General features: G+C 42.8%; 1 protein-coding gene across 12 annotated transcripts in view; it reads left to right on the top strand.

The window, feature by feature from the left end:
• Nucleotides 1-2,993: 2,993 nt before the first annotated feature.
• The window catches only part of MEIS2 (Meis homeobox 2), a 238,525-nt gene continuing 226,737 nt past the window's right edge, over nt 2,994-14,781 (top strand). For 2 of the 12 annotated variants that reach the window (XM_080978452.1, XM_080978446.1), the window contains exons 1-6: nt 3,010-3,960; nt 5,103-5,335; nt 6,841-6,982; nt 7,662-7,712; nt 8,508-8,558; nt 9,390-9,539. In XM_080978452.1, coding sequence (XP_080834578.1) covers nt 3,949-3,960; nt 5,103-5,335; nt 6,841-6,982; nt 7,662-7,712; nt 8,508-8,558; nt 9,390-9,539 — 639 coding nt within the window. In that variant the 5' untranslated portion in view covers nt 3,010-3,948. Of the gene's footprint in view, nt 3,961-3,998; nt 4,439-4,634; nt 5,336-5,454; nt 5,679-6,840; nt 6,983-7,661; nt 7,713-8,507; nt 8,559-9,389; nt 9,540-14,781 lie in introns of those variants that run through there. The other 10 variants (XM_080978450.1, XM_080978455.1, XM_080978444.1 and 7 more) reach the window with 10 other exon arrangements.

Here is a 14,781-nt window from a genome sequence, read left to right as displayed (position 1 = left end):
TTGTATTCTCTCAGGTAACTTCAACAGAAGAAAAAGACAGTCCAAGGGGGGGGGGCGGGGAACAGAAATTAAAATGTAGCATTCGAGACGGCAAATGCCCTCGTTTATTTTCCAGATTTTGTTATTTTTGTTATTGGGATATTTAGGTGTTCGGTTGTTTTATTCAGATGCTCGATCTCTTTCGAAAGATAATCAACTCAAAAGTGCCATGCAAATCAGCGTTACAGAAGCCTAGCCGTCAAGTGGTTGGAACAGAAATCAAACACACCAACTTTCCTTCCAATGAGCCCAAGTATATGAAAGTCTTTCATGCAACTGGATTATTATTTTTTACAAACTATCCTACACACACACACACACCCCTTAAAGATTTCTAAACTAAGGCTTTCTCTATCCCCTGCAAGGTCAATTCTTGCTGCCCTCCCTAGAATACAAGTTTAAAATGTGTCCTGGAAGGCGGGATTGTGTTGGCTGTGTTACAACAAAGCGATTCCCAAGGAATTTAGGAAAGTGACATTTTCGGAAGAAGGAGGGAAAAAGCCTCCGTAAGCACCATTCATCGAGGAGTAGATCTCTTTTAAAGCAATCCGTTGGAAGAGTCCAGCTGCAAAAGTAGGAAAGGATTTGCATAACCTACTGCTCTGTAGGTCTCCGGGCACCCAAAGGATTAACCAAGTATTCATTACCATGAATATCTTGAACTGCGTTACCGATTTATAAGACAGAGTAGAAAAAATACTGCACCACGACAAAAACCTTCCCTCCGCCACCCCCCGCCCGAAAGACGCCTTTCGCCAAAGGAACCGACTTAAGCGCCGCTTGAAAGAGATCTGCATACGGAGGGCGGTTTTACTCACCTTTCAGTAAAGTCCCGGGCAAGTCAGCCACAGAGGAGAGCGCTTGCTCTTCAGGACGGCTTTAATCTTGGAAGAGGTCCTCTAGAGGGGAGAAAGGAAGAGGGGAGGGAAGAAACGGGGGGGGGGGGAGAGAGAAGGGGGAGAAAAAGCAGCGTCCTGGATCTGGCTCCGCAGCTTCAGAGGGTGTTGGAAGAGAGCGCGCAAGTCTGGCTTAAAGTCTCGCCGATCCTTTCCTCGCCTCGCTCGCCTCTGGAGCGGCGCGTTCAGCCTCTCCCGCTTTGCCAGGCTGAGCGCTCTCGGAAAGCGAAGCCATGCCCAGTGGCGTTTGTCAGCCTCTCTCTCCACGCTATCTTTCTTTATATGTGAGGGCTGATTTCCCGCAGACATCATTGTTATGATGGCTCATTTAATCAAACTGTTTAATTGCTCCGGTAATCACTATCATCATCACAGGTACTCAATCATTCATCATTTTGGAGGGCTTTATTGACCTCTGGAGCACATTCCCATCGCCCATTAAAATCTGGCCAAATTTCTAGAGCCAACCCCACCCCCACTTGGGTGATTTTTTCCCTCCCTTTCCTCCCCAACTTTCCTTCACTGTGACCCTGGTACGAAGAACCGAATCTCCCTCCGACTCTCCCTCTTCCCAGTTTAAGCAGTGGTGTCATTGTTTTTTTGGGGGGGGGAGTTGTTCTCGCCCCCCCCTTCAATGCTATGTATGTGCGAGGCCACATTCACAAGTAGATACATTGATAAACCCCACTATTAACAGTATTGTCTGGTTTAGATTTTATGTTCAGGGAGCATGAAAGAGAGAGAGAGGGGAGGGGGGAGTACAAAACTGCAGCAATCAATAGTTTGACCATTGCTCCTCCCCTAAACTTCAAGCATTCCCCATGATTGATGATCTCGGGTAGCTTTGGTAATTGACTGCTCTGAGGTAAGGCATGTTTTAGTTCCAGCAAAGTGATTGGAGGAAGCTGCACAAACACATACACACTAACGTGATAGGTAGCGTGTGTATGTATGAGAAAGAGAGAGAGAAGGAGCGAGGGAGAAAGGCGAAGAAAGTGTGTTGTGTGTATTTTCAAAAGTTCATTTGATCCTTGGGAACGGAAGAAGGGGGCACCATTTCACTCGATTTGCTTAATAACTTTGCTGTAATTAACATAGCCGTAAAAAAGACATTACCAGGGCAATACCTTAAGCACAGGTTCCACAAAACACAGGTAAAATTCTACATGTTCACAATAACAGGACGGATTGGCCCATTTAAAACAGCAGCAGCAGCAGCAGCAACAACACCCCAGTGCATTCAAATCTACACCACTATTTTAAGATAGTGATTTTGCCTTCCAGTCTCCTGGCAGCCTCAGAGCAAAACCTAAAAAGATTTCCCTCTCTCATCCACGCCCCCCCTCCAAAGACATCACACAGCGTGGCTGATGGAAGCGATCACTTAATGAAGAACGATGCCAAATGGGGTTGGTCTATCTTCTGCTCCTGGAAAAGTAATTTCGACAACAACAGCTAAAAGGTAGTGGTTTCACACAGAAAAGGAAACACGCACACAGAGATCTCTTTGAATACAAGATTCTGGCATGGGCAGAGGGACTTTGTTTAAAGCAGGCTAGTTTCCGCTGGCAGATCAACTTTGCATGCTCTCTCTCGCTCTCCCCCCCCCCCCTTTAAACCTTTGCAAACTGCCTGAGTTCCTTCGGCTTGCATAGTGGCCATTGAATCGCTGCTAGAAGTAACCTCAGAAGAGAGAGACGGGGGGGGGACACACAATGCGAAGCGCTGGCTAAAGAGTGCAGTTAGGTAGATAAGGGTATTGAGTGGTAAAATAATCTAATAATAAAAAAGCATGCCAGTGCTAGGCTTGTATGGCACTTCCCCACCCCCCCACCCCATTTCTGGCTTTTTGCAGTTCCCCCACCACGCGCACGCACGAAGCCAGGCAGCCTTTCTTTCTCTCCCTCTCTTCCTTCTCCTGTGCCTCCTTCTTTATCCCACACTCTCCCTTTCCTATCTGAAAAGGCACGTTGATTTGCTATGGGTATGATTTGCAGGGTGGCTTTCTCCCCCCCCTCCCCGGGTGGCGTGGAAGCAGCCCTGATTGCATACTCTGTATCACAGGCTTTAAGCGCTCGCTCGCTCGCTCGCTGGTTCTGTGCTCGCTCTCTTCTCCTCTCCTCTCCCTCTCCCCTCTCCCTTGTATGTGTCTCTGTTGTAGGACTGGCTATGGCCACCACTACTTCCGGGTTCCGTCATTTCATTCTCCCGCCGATCAGCGCTGCAAAACTGAGCCTCTTCTATAAGCCAGCCAGCAGCCAACCTGCCAACACTTACTGACACTCACTCATCTCAGAGGGAGAGGTGAAGAGGGAGACAAAATACCTACCGGGGAAAAAAAAAAGAACGGAGGAAGTCCACGTTTTGCAAACTATTCCATTTTTCTTCGCATCCTACCCCACCCTCCCCCTCCCGGTAGTTAAAAAAAAAGGGGGAGAGAGGGAGAAAAGAACCTATAGCTCTCCTACAAGACAAACCCCAAACGCGGAGTTACTGAGAGAAGAACCCGAGGTTAAAAAGATTCCTCTTTTCTTCTTCATCATCATCAGCCATCATTCATTCACTACCTTGACATTCCATGGCTTTGATTGACAGCTGGAGTGGCAAAAAGCCATGAGACACGACAGTTTGGTTACATGTGGGTTGCTGACGGGCCGATCGTAACCTTCAGTTGGGGGGTTGACGATTTTTAATTTTTTTTAATTATTATTATTTTTTACGCAAAGGAAGAAAAAAAAGGAAAGAGACAGAGAAAGGGGAAACGGAGAAGCAGCGCGCGGGAAAAAAGAAGATCACAAACTCGACGGGGTTCTTTGCCTACTTTTTATTGTTATTGCTGTTGTCTTTTATGATTATTTAAGCGTGCTGGAGAAGTCTATAAGTGGGTCGAAAGGACAAGGGGGAAAAGGGATTCTTCTTCTTCTTCTTCACCACTCAATCACTTTTTGTTGTTGTTGCTGGACTGGGATATTAAATATAGGACACCTCCAGGAGTTTATCGGAGCGCAGACTGATGGCGCAAAGGGTAGGTTTAAATCTCCAACACTTACCTTACGTGTATAAATCCTCTCTTAAGAGGGCCTGTCGGATTTGCTCGCCTCCGTCGCTGCTGCTCATGGCGGCCACTATTTAAAAAACAACAAAACAAATAGCAGCAAAAATTATTCACCGGTTTTGTGTGTGCGCGCGTGTGCGGGAGTGTGTGTGTGTCTATCTCTCTCTCTCCCTCTCTCCCTCTGTGTGAATGTGCGTGCGTGCGTGTGTGTGTGTCTGTCTGCAATTGTTCCACGCTTCTTTCCTCTCTAGCTTTTCCCCCAGCAGCGCGATTTCCCTGCTCCTCTCTAGCTGCTCAGTGGCGCGGGGTTCACAGGGGGGAAGGCTTGCCTGCTGCTGCTGCTGCCGCCGCCGCCGCCGCTGCCTAGGAAATTCAGTTACATTTGCTGCTTGGTTTGTCTCTGGTTTTGACAAGGACAAGGGGGAATTGCTGCTAAATAATGTTTCTGGTAACTTTCAGATTATTTGCTCTCCCACCCCCCCACCCCACTCCTCCCTCGCGCTCTTCCTTTCCCTTCCCAGCCCTGCTTCCCACCGCCGCTCCGAAGTATTAATCTGTTTACTTGTGGGTTGTTTTGTTTATTCGTGCTCCGCTCTCTTCTGACTCGGCGAACATTTTTCGCTTCTCCCTCTCCACGCTTCCAGTTTCCTCCTTTATTTTGCCTTCGGTAGATTTCTCCTCGCCATCAGCAAAAACACACACTCTGTCTCTCTTTCTCGCACACACACATACTCCCGGTCCCTTCATTCCCTTCCCCCAGCTCTATAAACTGCACTTTTTATTTTGATTTCAGTCTGTACAGCTTTCTCTCTCTCCACCCTCCCCTCTCTCTGTTGTGGCTGGTCCTGGTTTGTAGTTTTGCTCTGTTTTGTCTGAGTCTGGGTGCTTTACTCTCTTCTGACTTTTGTTGTTGTTGTGTTTTTTTTATTTTATTTCTCTCTCCCTCTTTTTTTGCTCTTTTTTTCCTTTCCTCAAACCCTCTTTTCTCCCCCTGGTTTTCTTTCTTTCTTTCTTTCTTTCTTTCTTTCTTTCTTTCTCTTTCTTTCTTTCTTTCTTTCTCTTTCTTTCTTTCTTTCTTCTTTCTTTCTTCTGGCCCATTTTCTTTTTGACAGTACGATGAGCTGCCTCATTACGGCGGGATGGACGGAGTAGGGGTACCTGCTTCCATGTACGGAGACCCTCACGCCCCCAGGCCGATCCCCCCAGTCCACCACTTGAACCACGGGCCGCCACTCCATGCCAGCCAGCATTATGGAGCCCACGCCCCGCACCCCAATGTCATGCCGGCCAGCATGGGATCGGCTGTCAACGACGCCCTGAAGCGGGACAAGGATGCGATCTACGGGTAGGTACGAGGCAGGGCGAGCCCGGCGCCATGGCCCGGGTCCTTTGCAGCTTCTGTGCGGAGGGGGTGCGCGCGCGGAGGGCTCGGGGATCTTCTTTCAGAGCAGAGACGATCGTAGCAAAGAGTTCCGAGCGGGTAGCCCTGCTGCTTCCAGGCGAGAGGGAAATGGCAGAGGAAGGTATCGAGCAGCGTTTTCAAACAGGCTGCCCTTCCCTGTGTTGCTGCGCTTCTTTTAAGTGATCAGAGCAATTTAGGTCGGTTTAGTAAGGAATGCCGTGATCCCCTACATGGGAGAGTGCACTACAGTGCAGAAATCCACCGATATTTCGGATGGACCCATAAGGTAAACTGAAACTGTATTCCCTTTTTCAGTTAAAGCAGCCTTGATCAGGCTTTCCTAACCGGAGAGTAAGCCTATGTTATAGTTCCGCAGGCACGTTTTACACAGATGTAAGTTCCATGGGGGTTGTTTTGTTTATTATTTAGGGGCTGAGCTGTAAATATAGAGCCGACTCAAAAATAAGACGGTGGGGGTAGCCCTTGAAAACACCCCCAACGCGGACAAAAATAAATTGAGAAAAGAGGTGGGAGTTGCTGACATCCACAGGAGAACAACTAAGCATTGTAGTTGGGAGAATGGAAGTAACTCTCATCAGTCCAGATCTGTTTGGCTTATTATTACATTGCTCTAAAATAGGATGTAGTGTCATCACCATCCGAGGAGAGATAAAGAAGGAAAAACTAGAGAAAAACACATTTTCTGCTTATACACAAATGCCATACTTTCGCTTTCCCTTACTTCAATGTCTGCTAGGGCAATTGGGGTGTCTGTGTTAGTATTTAATATATATATATTTCTGTTCAGCTCGTTTATGGCTGGGCAGTTGGTATTTTTATCAGGATGCCCTTCTTCAGCCTGGAGAAACTTTGCTGGCATCCTCTTCCCCCCTCTTCCCTTCCCTTCAGCAAAAATGCACGTTTTCTGGCTGCTGTTAGATTTCACCGAGATATTAAGCAGTTTAAACAGTTTGCGTAAGAATAAAGTTTCCCCTTTTAGCTTGGGGGCAGGAGCGCCCACCCCACCCCTCCTTTAGTTATTGTGGAAACCACGAAAACTTGGCAGCTGAGCTACGTACTACTCGCCTTCTCGGTGCTTATTGTATTGGTTTGTGAGGGCCCGATTTTGGCGCTTTTTTTTTTAATTTAAAGTTTGCATGCGTGTATGTATGTTGTTTTTCTCTCTGGCCTTGGCCTCGCTTTCCAGTGCTGCTTCCCCCCTCCCCCGCCCCATTTTTTTCCCCTTTATGGAAAGGCTGAGGCGTTGTGAGAAAGCGTGGACGTGTTTTGCCTTTTATTTTCGACAGGAAAAAAAATACTTGTTGATCAGACTTTTTTTTCTCTCTCCCCCCCACCCTCTCTCTCTCTCCTCCTCCTCCTCCTCTCAACATCTCCTTTAACCCCCACCCCACCCCCCTTTTTTTCTTTTGTGTGTCACTGCCCGGCAGGCACCCGTTGTTCCCCCTCTTAGCTCTGGTCTTTGAGAAGTGCGAGCTGGCGACCTGTACCCCGCGAGAGCCTGGGGTGGCCGGCGGAGACGTCTGCTCCTCAGACTCCTTCAACGAGGACATCGCCGTCTTCGCCAAACAGGTCGAACGTTTTTTAACCCGCCTTTTCTGCACCCCCCACCCCACCCCGCGCAACACCCCCCCCAGGCAAAAAGCAACACCTCGCACAAAACACCTCTTCTTCCCCCCAACCCCACCCCGCGCAAAACGCAACAACACAACTTTTTCCATGTCTCATTCCAAGTTGTGAGGGAGAGAAACGAAGCGTGTGAGAGTCCTTACATAACGTGGTTGTGTTTGTGAGGAAAGATTCCTCGCCAAAAGCTGGCCCAAATCATATCTTCACCCGCACCCCCCTCTCTTCTCCCCGTCTCCCCTTTCTTTCTCTCTCTCTCTCTTTCCCTCCCTCTCTCTTCAGTGGACACTGGGAGACATTCATTGGTCACTCTTAGCTTAACAGGAAAGGGGCATTGTTAAATGCGGGTGGGGGGTTAAAAACTCTGTGAAGGGTTTTAAGTCTTTCTGAAATCTCTCAGTTAAACAGGGTGGGTGGGGTGGGGTGGGTTTGGGGGCAGAAACTGCACAGAGTGGCCTTCAGTTTGCGGCGCTCTCTTTTATTTCACATATTTATATCCTTTCCCCCTCCAGTTTGGACCTCTGGTGGTGGTGTTTGGGGCGGGGGTAGTGTTAAAAGGAGTGTGTATGTTAAAGACAGCTGAAATATGCACTGATTTCCCCCCCTCCCCTTCTACTTCATGTAGGTTCGGGCGGAAAAGCCACTTTTTTCTTCAAATCCAGAGTTGGACAATTTGGTAAGGTTCACTTCACCCCCCCAACCCCATTTTGACTTTTCTTGCCCCCTCCTCCAAGAAACCCCAGCTCGCCCTTTTTTAATTATTATTTTTTTAAAGGTATAATTGCTAAGTAGGCGGTATGTGTGTGTGTGTGTGTGAGAGAGAGAGAGAGAGAGAGAGAGAGAGAGAAACAGACAAGACAGAGAAAGAAAGAAAGATGCTTATAGAAAGTGACACTAAGGAACCGGGAAAGAGCGAACCATCCTTATCCAGGGGCTTCAAAGAGCTCCAGTTCTTAAACATGGCAAGAGGACAACAAACACTTGAGTCCCCAATGCATTGCAAAGCTGGGTTTAAGCCCCGGGAAGCAAAAGGGAAGGAAACTGTGGCAACACGATTCTTTTGCTAATGTGGGCGATTTCAATATTAAAAGTGCTAGAAATCCGCTTGCAAAAGAGGTGAAGGCAAACCATTCATCTGGAGCATTTCACCTTTTCTTCTTTTAAAAAAGCCGGTGGTGTGGCGAGTGGCTGTTTAGCTGCTTGGTTGCTTTGCGGACTTTCAGAAACCACTGGGGGAAGGACACCTCTGTAAACCACTAATAGCTGCTTCTCTTTAAATGTGTGTGTGTGTGAGAGAGAGTAAGGTTTTTTTAAAAAAAGTGCTTTAGGTTAAAGTTGATCAAAATTGCCCGAGCGTGTCCAATGAGCTAAAATCCTGGATAATGAGGGTGCGCCCTGACCATCAGCGGCTCCCTGCTTGGGTTTTTCCTTCTCCCAAATGACAACTTCTCTGCTCCCAATTTTCTTTCAGATGATCCAAGCAATACAAGTCTTAAGGTTTCACCTTTTGGAATTAGAAAAGGTAAGAGCATGGGGTGCTACCTCCTTTTTTATTCTCTAACACCCGCCCATCCCTGCATCTTAAAGGTTCTCTTTCGGGAAATGTCAGCTGGACACTGTAACTAGTACTACAAAGCACCGGGTGACACTCAACAAAACAGGCACTCCCCCCCCCCTTTCTGGAACTTCTCTATTATTTCCAGTTCCAATCACCCTTTCAACTAGCCCCTCCTTTCCCAATCGATTGTATCTCCCCTCTCTGTCTTCCAGCCCTCTGCAATTTTCTTCAACCAGGGATAGTATTTTAAAATTAAGTATCTTCTCATTCAGTGCAGACCTGATCCTTCCATTATCTCTGAGCAAAACATTAAGATTACAAAGAGAGTCACAGTGCCTATGGAAAGGCTAAGGTGCTACAAGGAAATGATTTTGTGATAAAGATCTCTCCTAGTTCCTATAGGAGGTTTCAAAATGTTCACTGCTCTGTCCCAATCCTTTCTGCCACTCTTCCCTGCTGAACTGCCTATGCTTCTAGATTTTATTTACGTTTGTCCAGATTTCAGTGCTTTTGATATTATCCTAAATCAGATTTTCTTCTGTCTATAGAGTAGGCTCTCCCCCTTCCTAACTTGTTGCTCAGGCAAGTCTCAGGGGAATAATATGTGCTGTAACAATTTCTCTATTGTTTCCTTGCCTTCAACTATTATGCCCCTTAATTAGAGTTATTCTTGGAATAGATTTCTTTCACAACTGGGGGGAAAACCCTCTCCAGTTGCAATCTGATATTTTTCCTCCCACACTCAATTATTATTTTTAATTTTCTTTTTCTTTCCCTTTATTTAAATATATCCAGGTCCATGAGTTGTGTGATAATTTCTGCCATCGGTACATTAGCTGTTTGAAAGGCAAAATGCCCATAGATCTAGTTATTGATGAAAGAGATGGCAGCTCCAAATCTGATCATGAAGAGCTCTCAGGATCATCCACAAACTTAGCAGACCATGTAAGTCTTTTTGATAATTTGTAAAGGTTATAACACATTTAGTAAATCTGTGGGTTGTTGTTGTTATTACCACCACCATCCCCACTATTTTGTAATTATCTGCTTTAAATCATGCTTCATTTTCAGTAGGATATTTTAAAGTTGTTTTTTCTTCAGTTTTTGGGGGTGGGAGAGGGGCCCTTTTCATTCAGTTACCAAAAGGTTAACTTATGGCTTGCAGAGTTCATGATCTGAGTAAACGGAAGAGTTGGCAAACTGTCGAATTGGTAGATGCAGCCTTTTCTGCTTTGCAAGACCTATGATCAGAAAAGGAGTAGTAAATAGAAACTTAGTAAAAAGTTGTTGATTGCTGCACTCTGTCTCTAAATGTCAAGTGTTGAGACTTATTGGCAATTATACATTGCATTAAAACAAAGTTATGGTTTCCAGTGCTTTTTCTATGATACAACTTATTATTAGAATGTGGACTTATTGCCAAGTGCCTGGAGCATCTTCATAATAAATTGCAATAACTTTGATGAGCCAATGCACTGCAGAGGCTGGAGAGAATTAAGATTGAGTAACTAGCTACAGGTTAGTGGTTAGTTTTATCACTTCAGTAGCTGGTGAATAAGTTAATGTTTTGGTGGAATGTTCACAAGTGTGGTTGCATGTCTGGCAGTGGTTTTTCTGCATGTGTTTGCCAATTTACTTCAGAAAAGAACTTGGGAAAATTTACCATAAGTATCTACATTGTTAAGCTTTTAAACTTGGGGAAGAAGAAAATACAGTGAAGAAACCGGTTGGGGGGAGTTACTTAGGCTTTGGCAATGAGCTAATGAAACAAACAACACAGACCATGTTAGGAACAATATTTTAACTGTGGGGTATTAAAAGGGGATTCATATGCTATGTATAGGCATCTAGAGGTAATCTTTAATATGCCAAGAAAAGTAGATATACATGTGAAGAAGCAGTTTCTGTTTGATTATTTTCCTTTTTGAAAGTATGTTGTCAGGTAGTTAAATATTTGCTTTTGTTGTGTATTACCTTTGTTCAGAAGAGCAGAAGTAGTTGTAAAAAGAAAAGAAAAAACACCCTAGGTTTATATACGTTGTAAACCATTTATTTAATTTTTTAATACTATGATTCTATCATTCCATTGTCAATTTCCCTTCTTTTGAAATATGGTAACTTCAGGGACAAATTTTCATGATATTTACTATTTTATAATTATCACTCTTAAGCTACACACACACACCCGTACGAGTAGAAACTACTGAAAGTTTCCTTGTTGTTTTATGATGTCATTTGCTGCTAATAAGGTCCATGAAGCATGACAGAACTTTGACAAATATTTCTTGTATGCAATTTCAAACCTTAAAGTAGTGTGCATGTGAGTTTGTGGGGCCCTTAGAAAAGGTTCTGAAATGATAGGCATCCTGAAGGATAAGCATCCACTATATAAAGCAGTGCAAAAACATTGCATGTGTTCCCAGAATAGTTTCATTATAAGAATTTGTTTCATGTGGAAGTGTAGAAATGGAGCATGCTGATGTTTATATTGAGGAGATTAGATAAACTAGCCTGTTTAGGGCCCTGGCAGATGGCGAATGCTCAAGCCAATTTGAAGTGCTCCATTATAATATTTAAATTCACCTACAGTGATAGGATGAGGTTTCAGGGGGCTAGCATTTTATAATTTTATAACTGCCTTAATGGAAAATAACCTCTTTTCCTTTTTGATCTGAAACAACAAACTCAAAAAAGTGACAATATATTTATCTTATACCCATTAGAGTTTGCCACTTCACTGGGTATTACAATTTAAAGCCTTTTATTTCCTGGAGATTTGAGCCATAACATTTTTACCTTAGCCCCCTGCTATTTGTCTTGAAAGAAAGCAATAATTTGTGCAACAAGAACACCAACTGGGAAATGAAGAGTCGTATCATGTAGTTGCATTTAGGGAATAGTGTCTTATTAGACATGTGAGTTAACATTGTCATCCAACATAAAACTTCAAACTAATATTATATAGTTGTAGATGCAGATTGTATGTATCTGTATACAGATACAGATATCTATCTTTGTAGGAAGTTTCATGTAGCTGGTTTGTTTTATTACAATGCTCTAAAAAGCAGTTTGTAATAATGGTGCCTTTTGTAATTTTAATATTTTGCTGGAAATGATTCATTTGTGAATGCCTACCTGCAAATTAGAATGGTTAGCATGAAAACTTCTCCAGTTTGATACTGTAGGTTTGTTCCCCCCTCCCATTTGCTTTGATATGCATATTTAAAATACAGCCCCAGGCTAAATCTCATTTGGTGAAAGTTGGTGCAGGGGTGATGATGAACCACTTCAGAAGGACACAGACAGCATGTTGTTTCCTCTGTTTTATATCTTGGCCCACTGTTCTGATCCATGGATCCTTCTCATAGTTTTATATGCATTTGAAATACTGACAATATTTCAATTGATTGAATATGAATAATGACAGCTTTAAAAAGAAGTGTAATTTAATTTGTTCTGTGCCAGGGCTTCTCTTGTGGATATGACAGTTTGTGACAGATACTTGACACCCCCAAATCTCTATACCTCTATTCAGTGTGCTTGTGTATGTTTATGGGTATAGGTCTACAGCAGTGGCAGCAGTATATTAGATACTAATGGGGCTCATGATTTTATATCACTACCCAACTTAAGAATATAGCTGAAGGATACTGAAGAAATGAGAGACTAGCTAATATTTACAGAAGGGCTCTTGAATACGTGATAGTCAAATACTGTATATTTTCTTTATGGGACCCCACTGCTGTGATATTTATCTAACTTAACTTGGTAGGAGAAACAGTTTGGTCTCTACAAAAGCAATATGTTTTCTAGGAAAGCCAGATACCCCTGCTACGGTTGATGGCAACAAAATGCAAATACTGAATTATATTTTATTGTTCTGTTAACTTTTATATAGCACAGTAAGGGTAAGTTGGCATATAACTTTGTATATCAACTAGGATAATGCTAGCCACTGAAAAGCTGCAACTGTTGTTTGTTATATACTATGCTGCATTTAGTAAATATAACAGCCCATAATTAGCATTTGAATTTTTAACACCCTCATATACTTTTATTGCTCTAAGGTATTAGCTGTAGATGGGTAGAAGGTAATTACAACCATGCCCTGACTGAACCAGACTAACTAAAAACCTACTCTAGCTACAGTTCAACTTGTGGTTCTTAGGAATGACAATTTATCACTGTTTCATGTGTACATATATAGCTTAATATGTATTCCTGACGCTCCAGTTTTCATTCGGGTTAACCATAACTCATATTTTAAAATAATGGCAGTAAAATGTTTACTACTATAGGTATTTCAAGAGCAACTAACAGTTTGTTTAACCTATACAGTTGAATGTTTACGCAGAATCATTTTCTATAGAAATCCCACTGATTCCAAGGAGCCTTGCGTGCATGTAACTACTCAAAGGATTGCAGCTTCTTTTGGCATTTCTGAATTAATGGTTTTGAGAAAAGACATACCAATCTTTCCCCTTGCTTGTATATCATTTCAAGCTGAGTTCTTTCTTCACAGAGGCCAAAGCTGACTCTCCTGTCAAGAACATGGATGAGTTGGGCCTCATGTTGTAGGATAAACATCAAAACAGAGTTTGGGAAATATTAATGTGCATAATTTGCACAAGCATTTTTCTATATAACAATACTTCATATTTATGTAAGTGCTCAACACTGTTTATAACTATTATCTCAATAATTCTTACAATAGATCTGTAAGGAAAGTTATATTATCCCCATGTTACATATAGATGACTGAGGCTGAGAGATTGGCTTCCTAAGACCACCCTATAAACTCTTCTGTAGTTGAGAATGAGTTCACATGTTACATTTTTTTAAATATATAAGATTTTTTAAGTTTGAACCTAAAATTGTAAATTGTTAATACAATGAATAGTTATTTAAAACTACATAGAAGCAGAGCCAGAACGATGTGCAGCTCTTGTTGAATATGTTCCTGCTGGGTTTGCTGCTTTGTAACATGTGAAATTGCTTAATATATTGACTGTACGTTTATGTGTACTTAAAAAAATTATCATCACCATTTACAACAAATTGATTCCATATGTGTAAGAGAAAATATCTGTTTTCATATGTACTTGAGTTTTCTTTTCTGGACTTTGAAATGTTGCACCGTTTTCTAACATCATGCAAAGCATGATTGTGGTAAAATGAATAAATTACATAGGGCAACATTCTTTTTTCCTGGTTGCTCAGATTTATCCTTAGCTTTTTTATTAACCAAGAAGTGAACATCAACTTACCCTAAAAGGCTATTGCCAGGAATGCAAGATCAGGGCATAAAGGCTTTTTTGTAAGATTTAGGATTGAGACCCATGTTACTACCGGCATGTATGGATTCTGCTCTCTATGGCAGGCAGTTTGTGTGAAGCAGGTATCCCATGGTTGCAGCGATATTTACCGTACCATTACAAACCCTTGAGTAAAGGGAGGGATTACGTGAAATGTAGTATCAATTTCAGTAGGGCTGCTTAAGAGTAGGTGGTTCCAGGAGTGTGACTATATTATTTTCTAGTGGTCATACTGTGTATAATATAAAAAAGGAAAGTAATCTGCCCTCACAGCAATAGTAATAGTATGTCGCTAAATTCCATAGTTTGTGGTTTGAGGCTTGCAAAGCTACAGGCTTTAGCGTATATGATACCAAGATTTTAACCCTACTGAGGAATAACATATTTGATAAGCTGACACCTTCTCTGGTGATTTTTGTGTAAATGTCACTCAATCATTTCTGTTTTGCTAACATCCACTGCATGCATTATATTTGACATAATAATGCTGTTCCATTTTGGTTCTAATGAAATCATTGCAAAGTTAGTCACTTTCTTAAATGTGACCGGATTTCCCCTATGGAGACTCAATTGCCACGCTAGGTAAGGTGTTGTCAAAGTCAGGCAAACACTTATATATGATTTTTTTGATTCCTCCTTTTGCTTAGGTCTTTCATGGGGTGGGGGAGGGCATCACCTTATGGAGTTGGACCTGGCTCTCTAGTACTAGAAGTACTATTTATTTATTTATTTACTTATTTGTTTGTCCTAAGATTTATTACCTGCCCTTCACCATAAGGTCTCAGGATGGGTTACTGCAATATAATGTGCAGTTATAAAAACTGACGAAACCGTTACAATTGTAAAAGCAAGAAAACAATTCCAAATAGAAC

The sequence above is a fragment of the Podarcis pityusensis genome (genome assembly GCF_964106645.2).
Source record: "Podarcis pityusensis genome assembly, chromosome: 1".
NCBI classification, from domain to species: domain Eukaryota; kingdom Metazoa; phylum Chordata; class Lepidosauria; order Squamata; family Lacertidae; genus Podarcis; species Podarcis pityusensis.
This window is presented reverse-complemented; position numbering and strand designations above follow the sequence as displayed.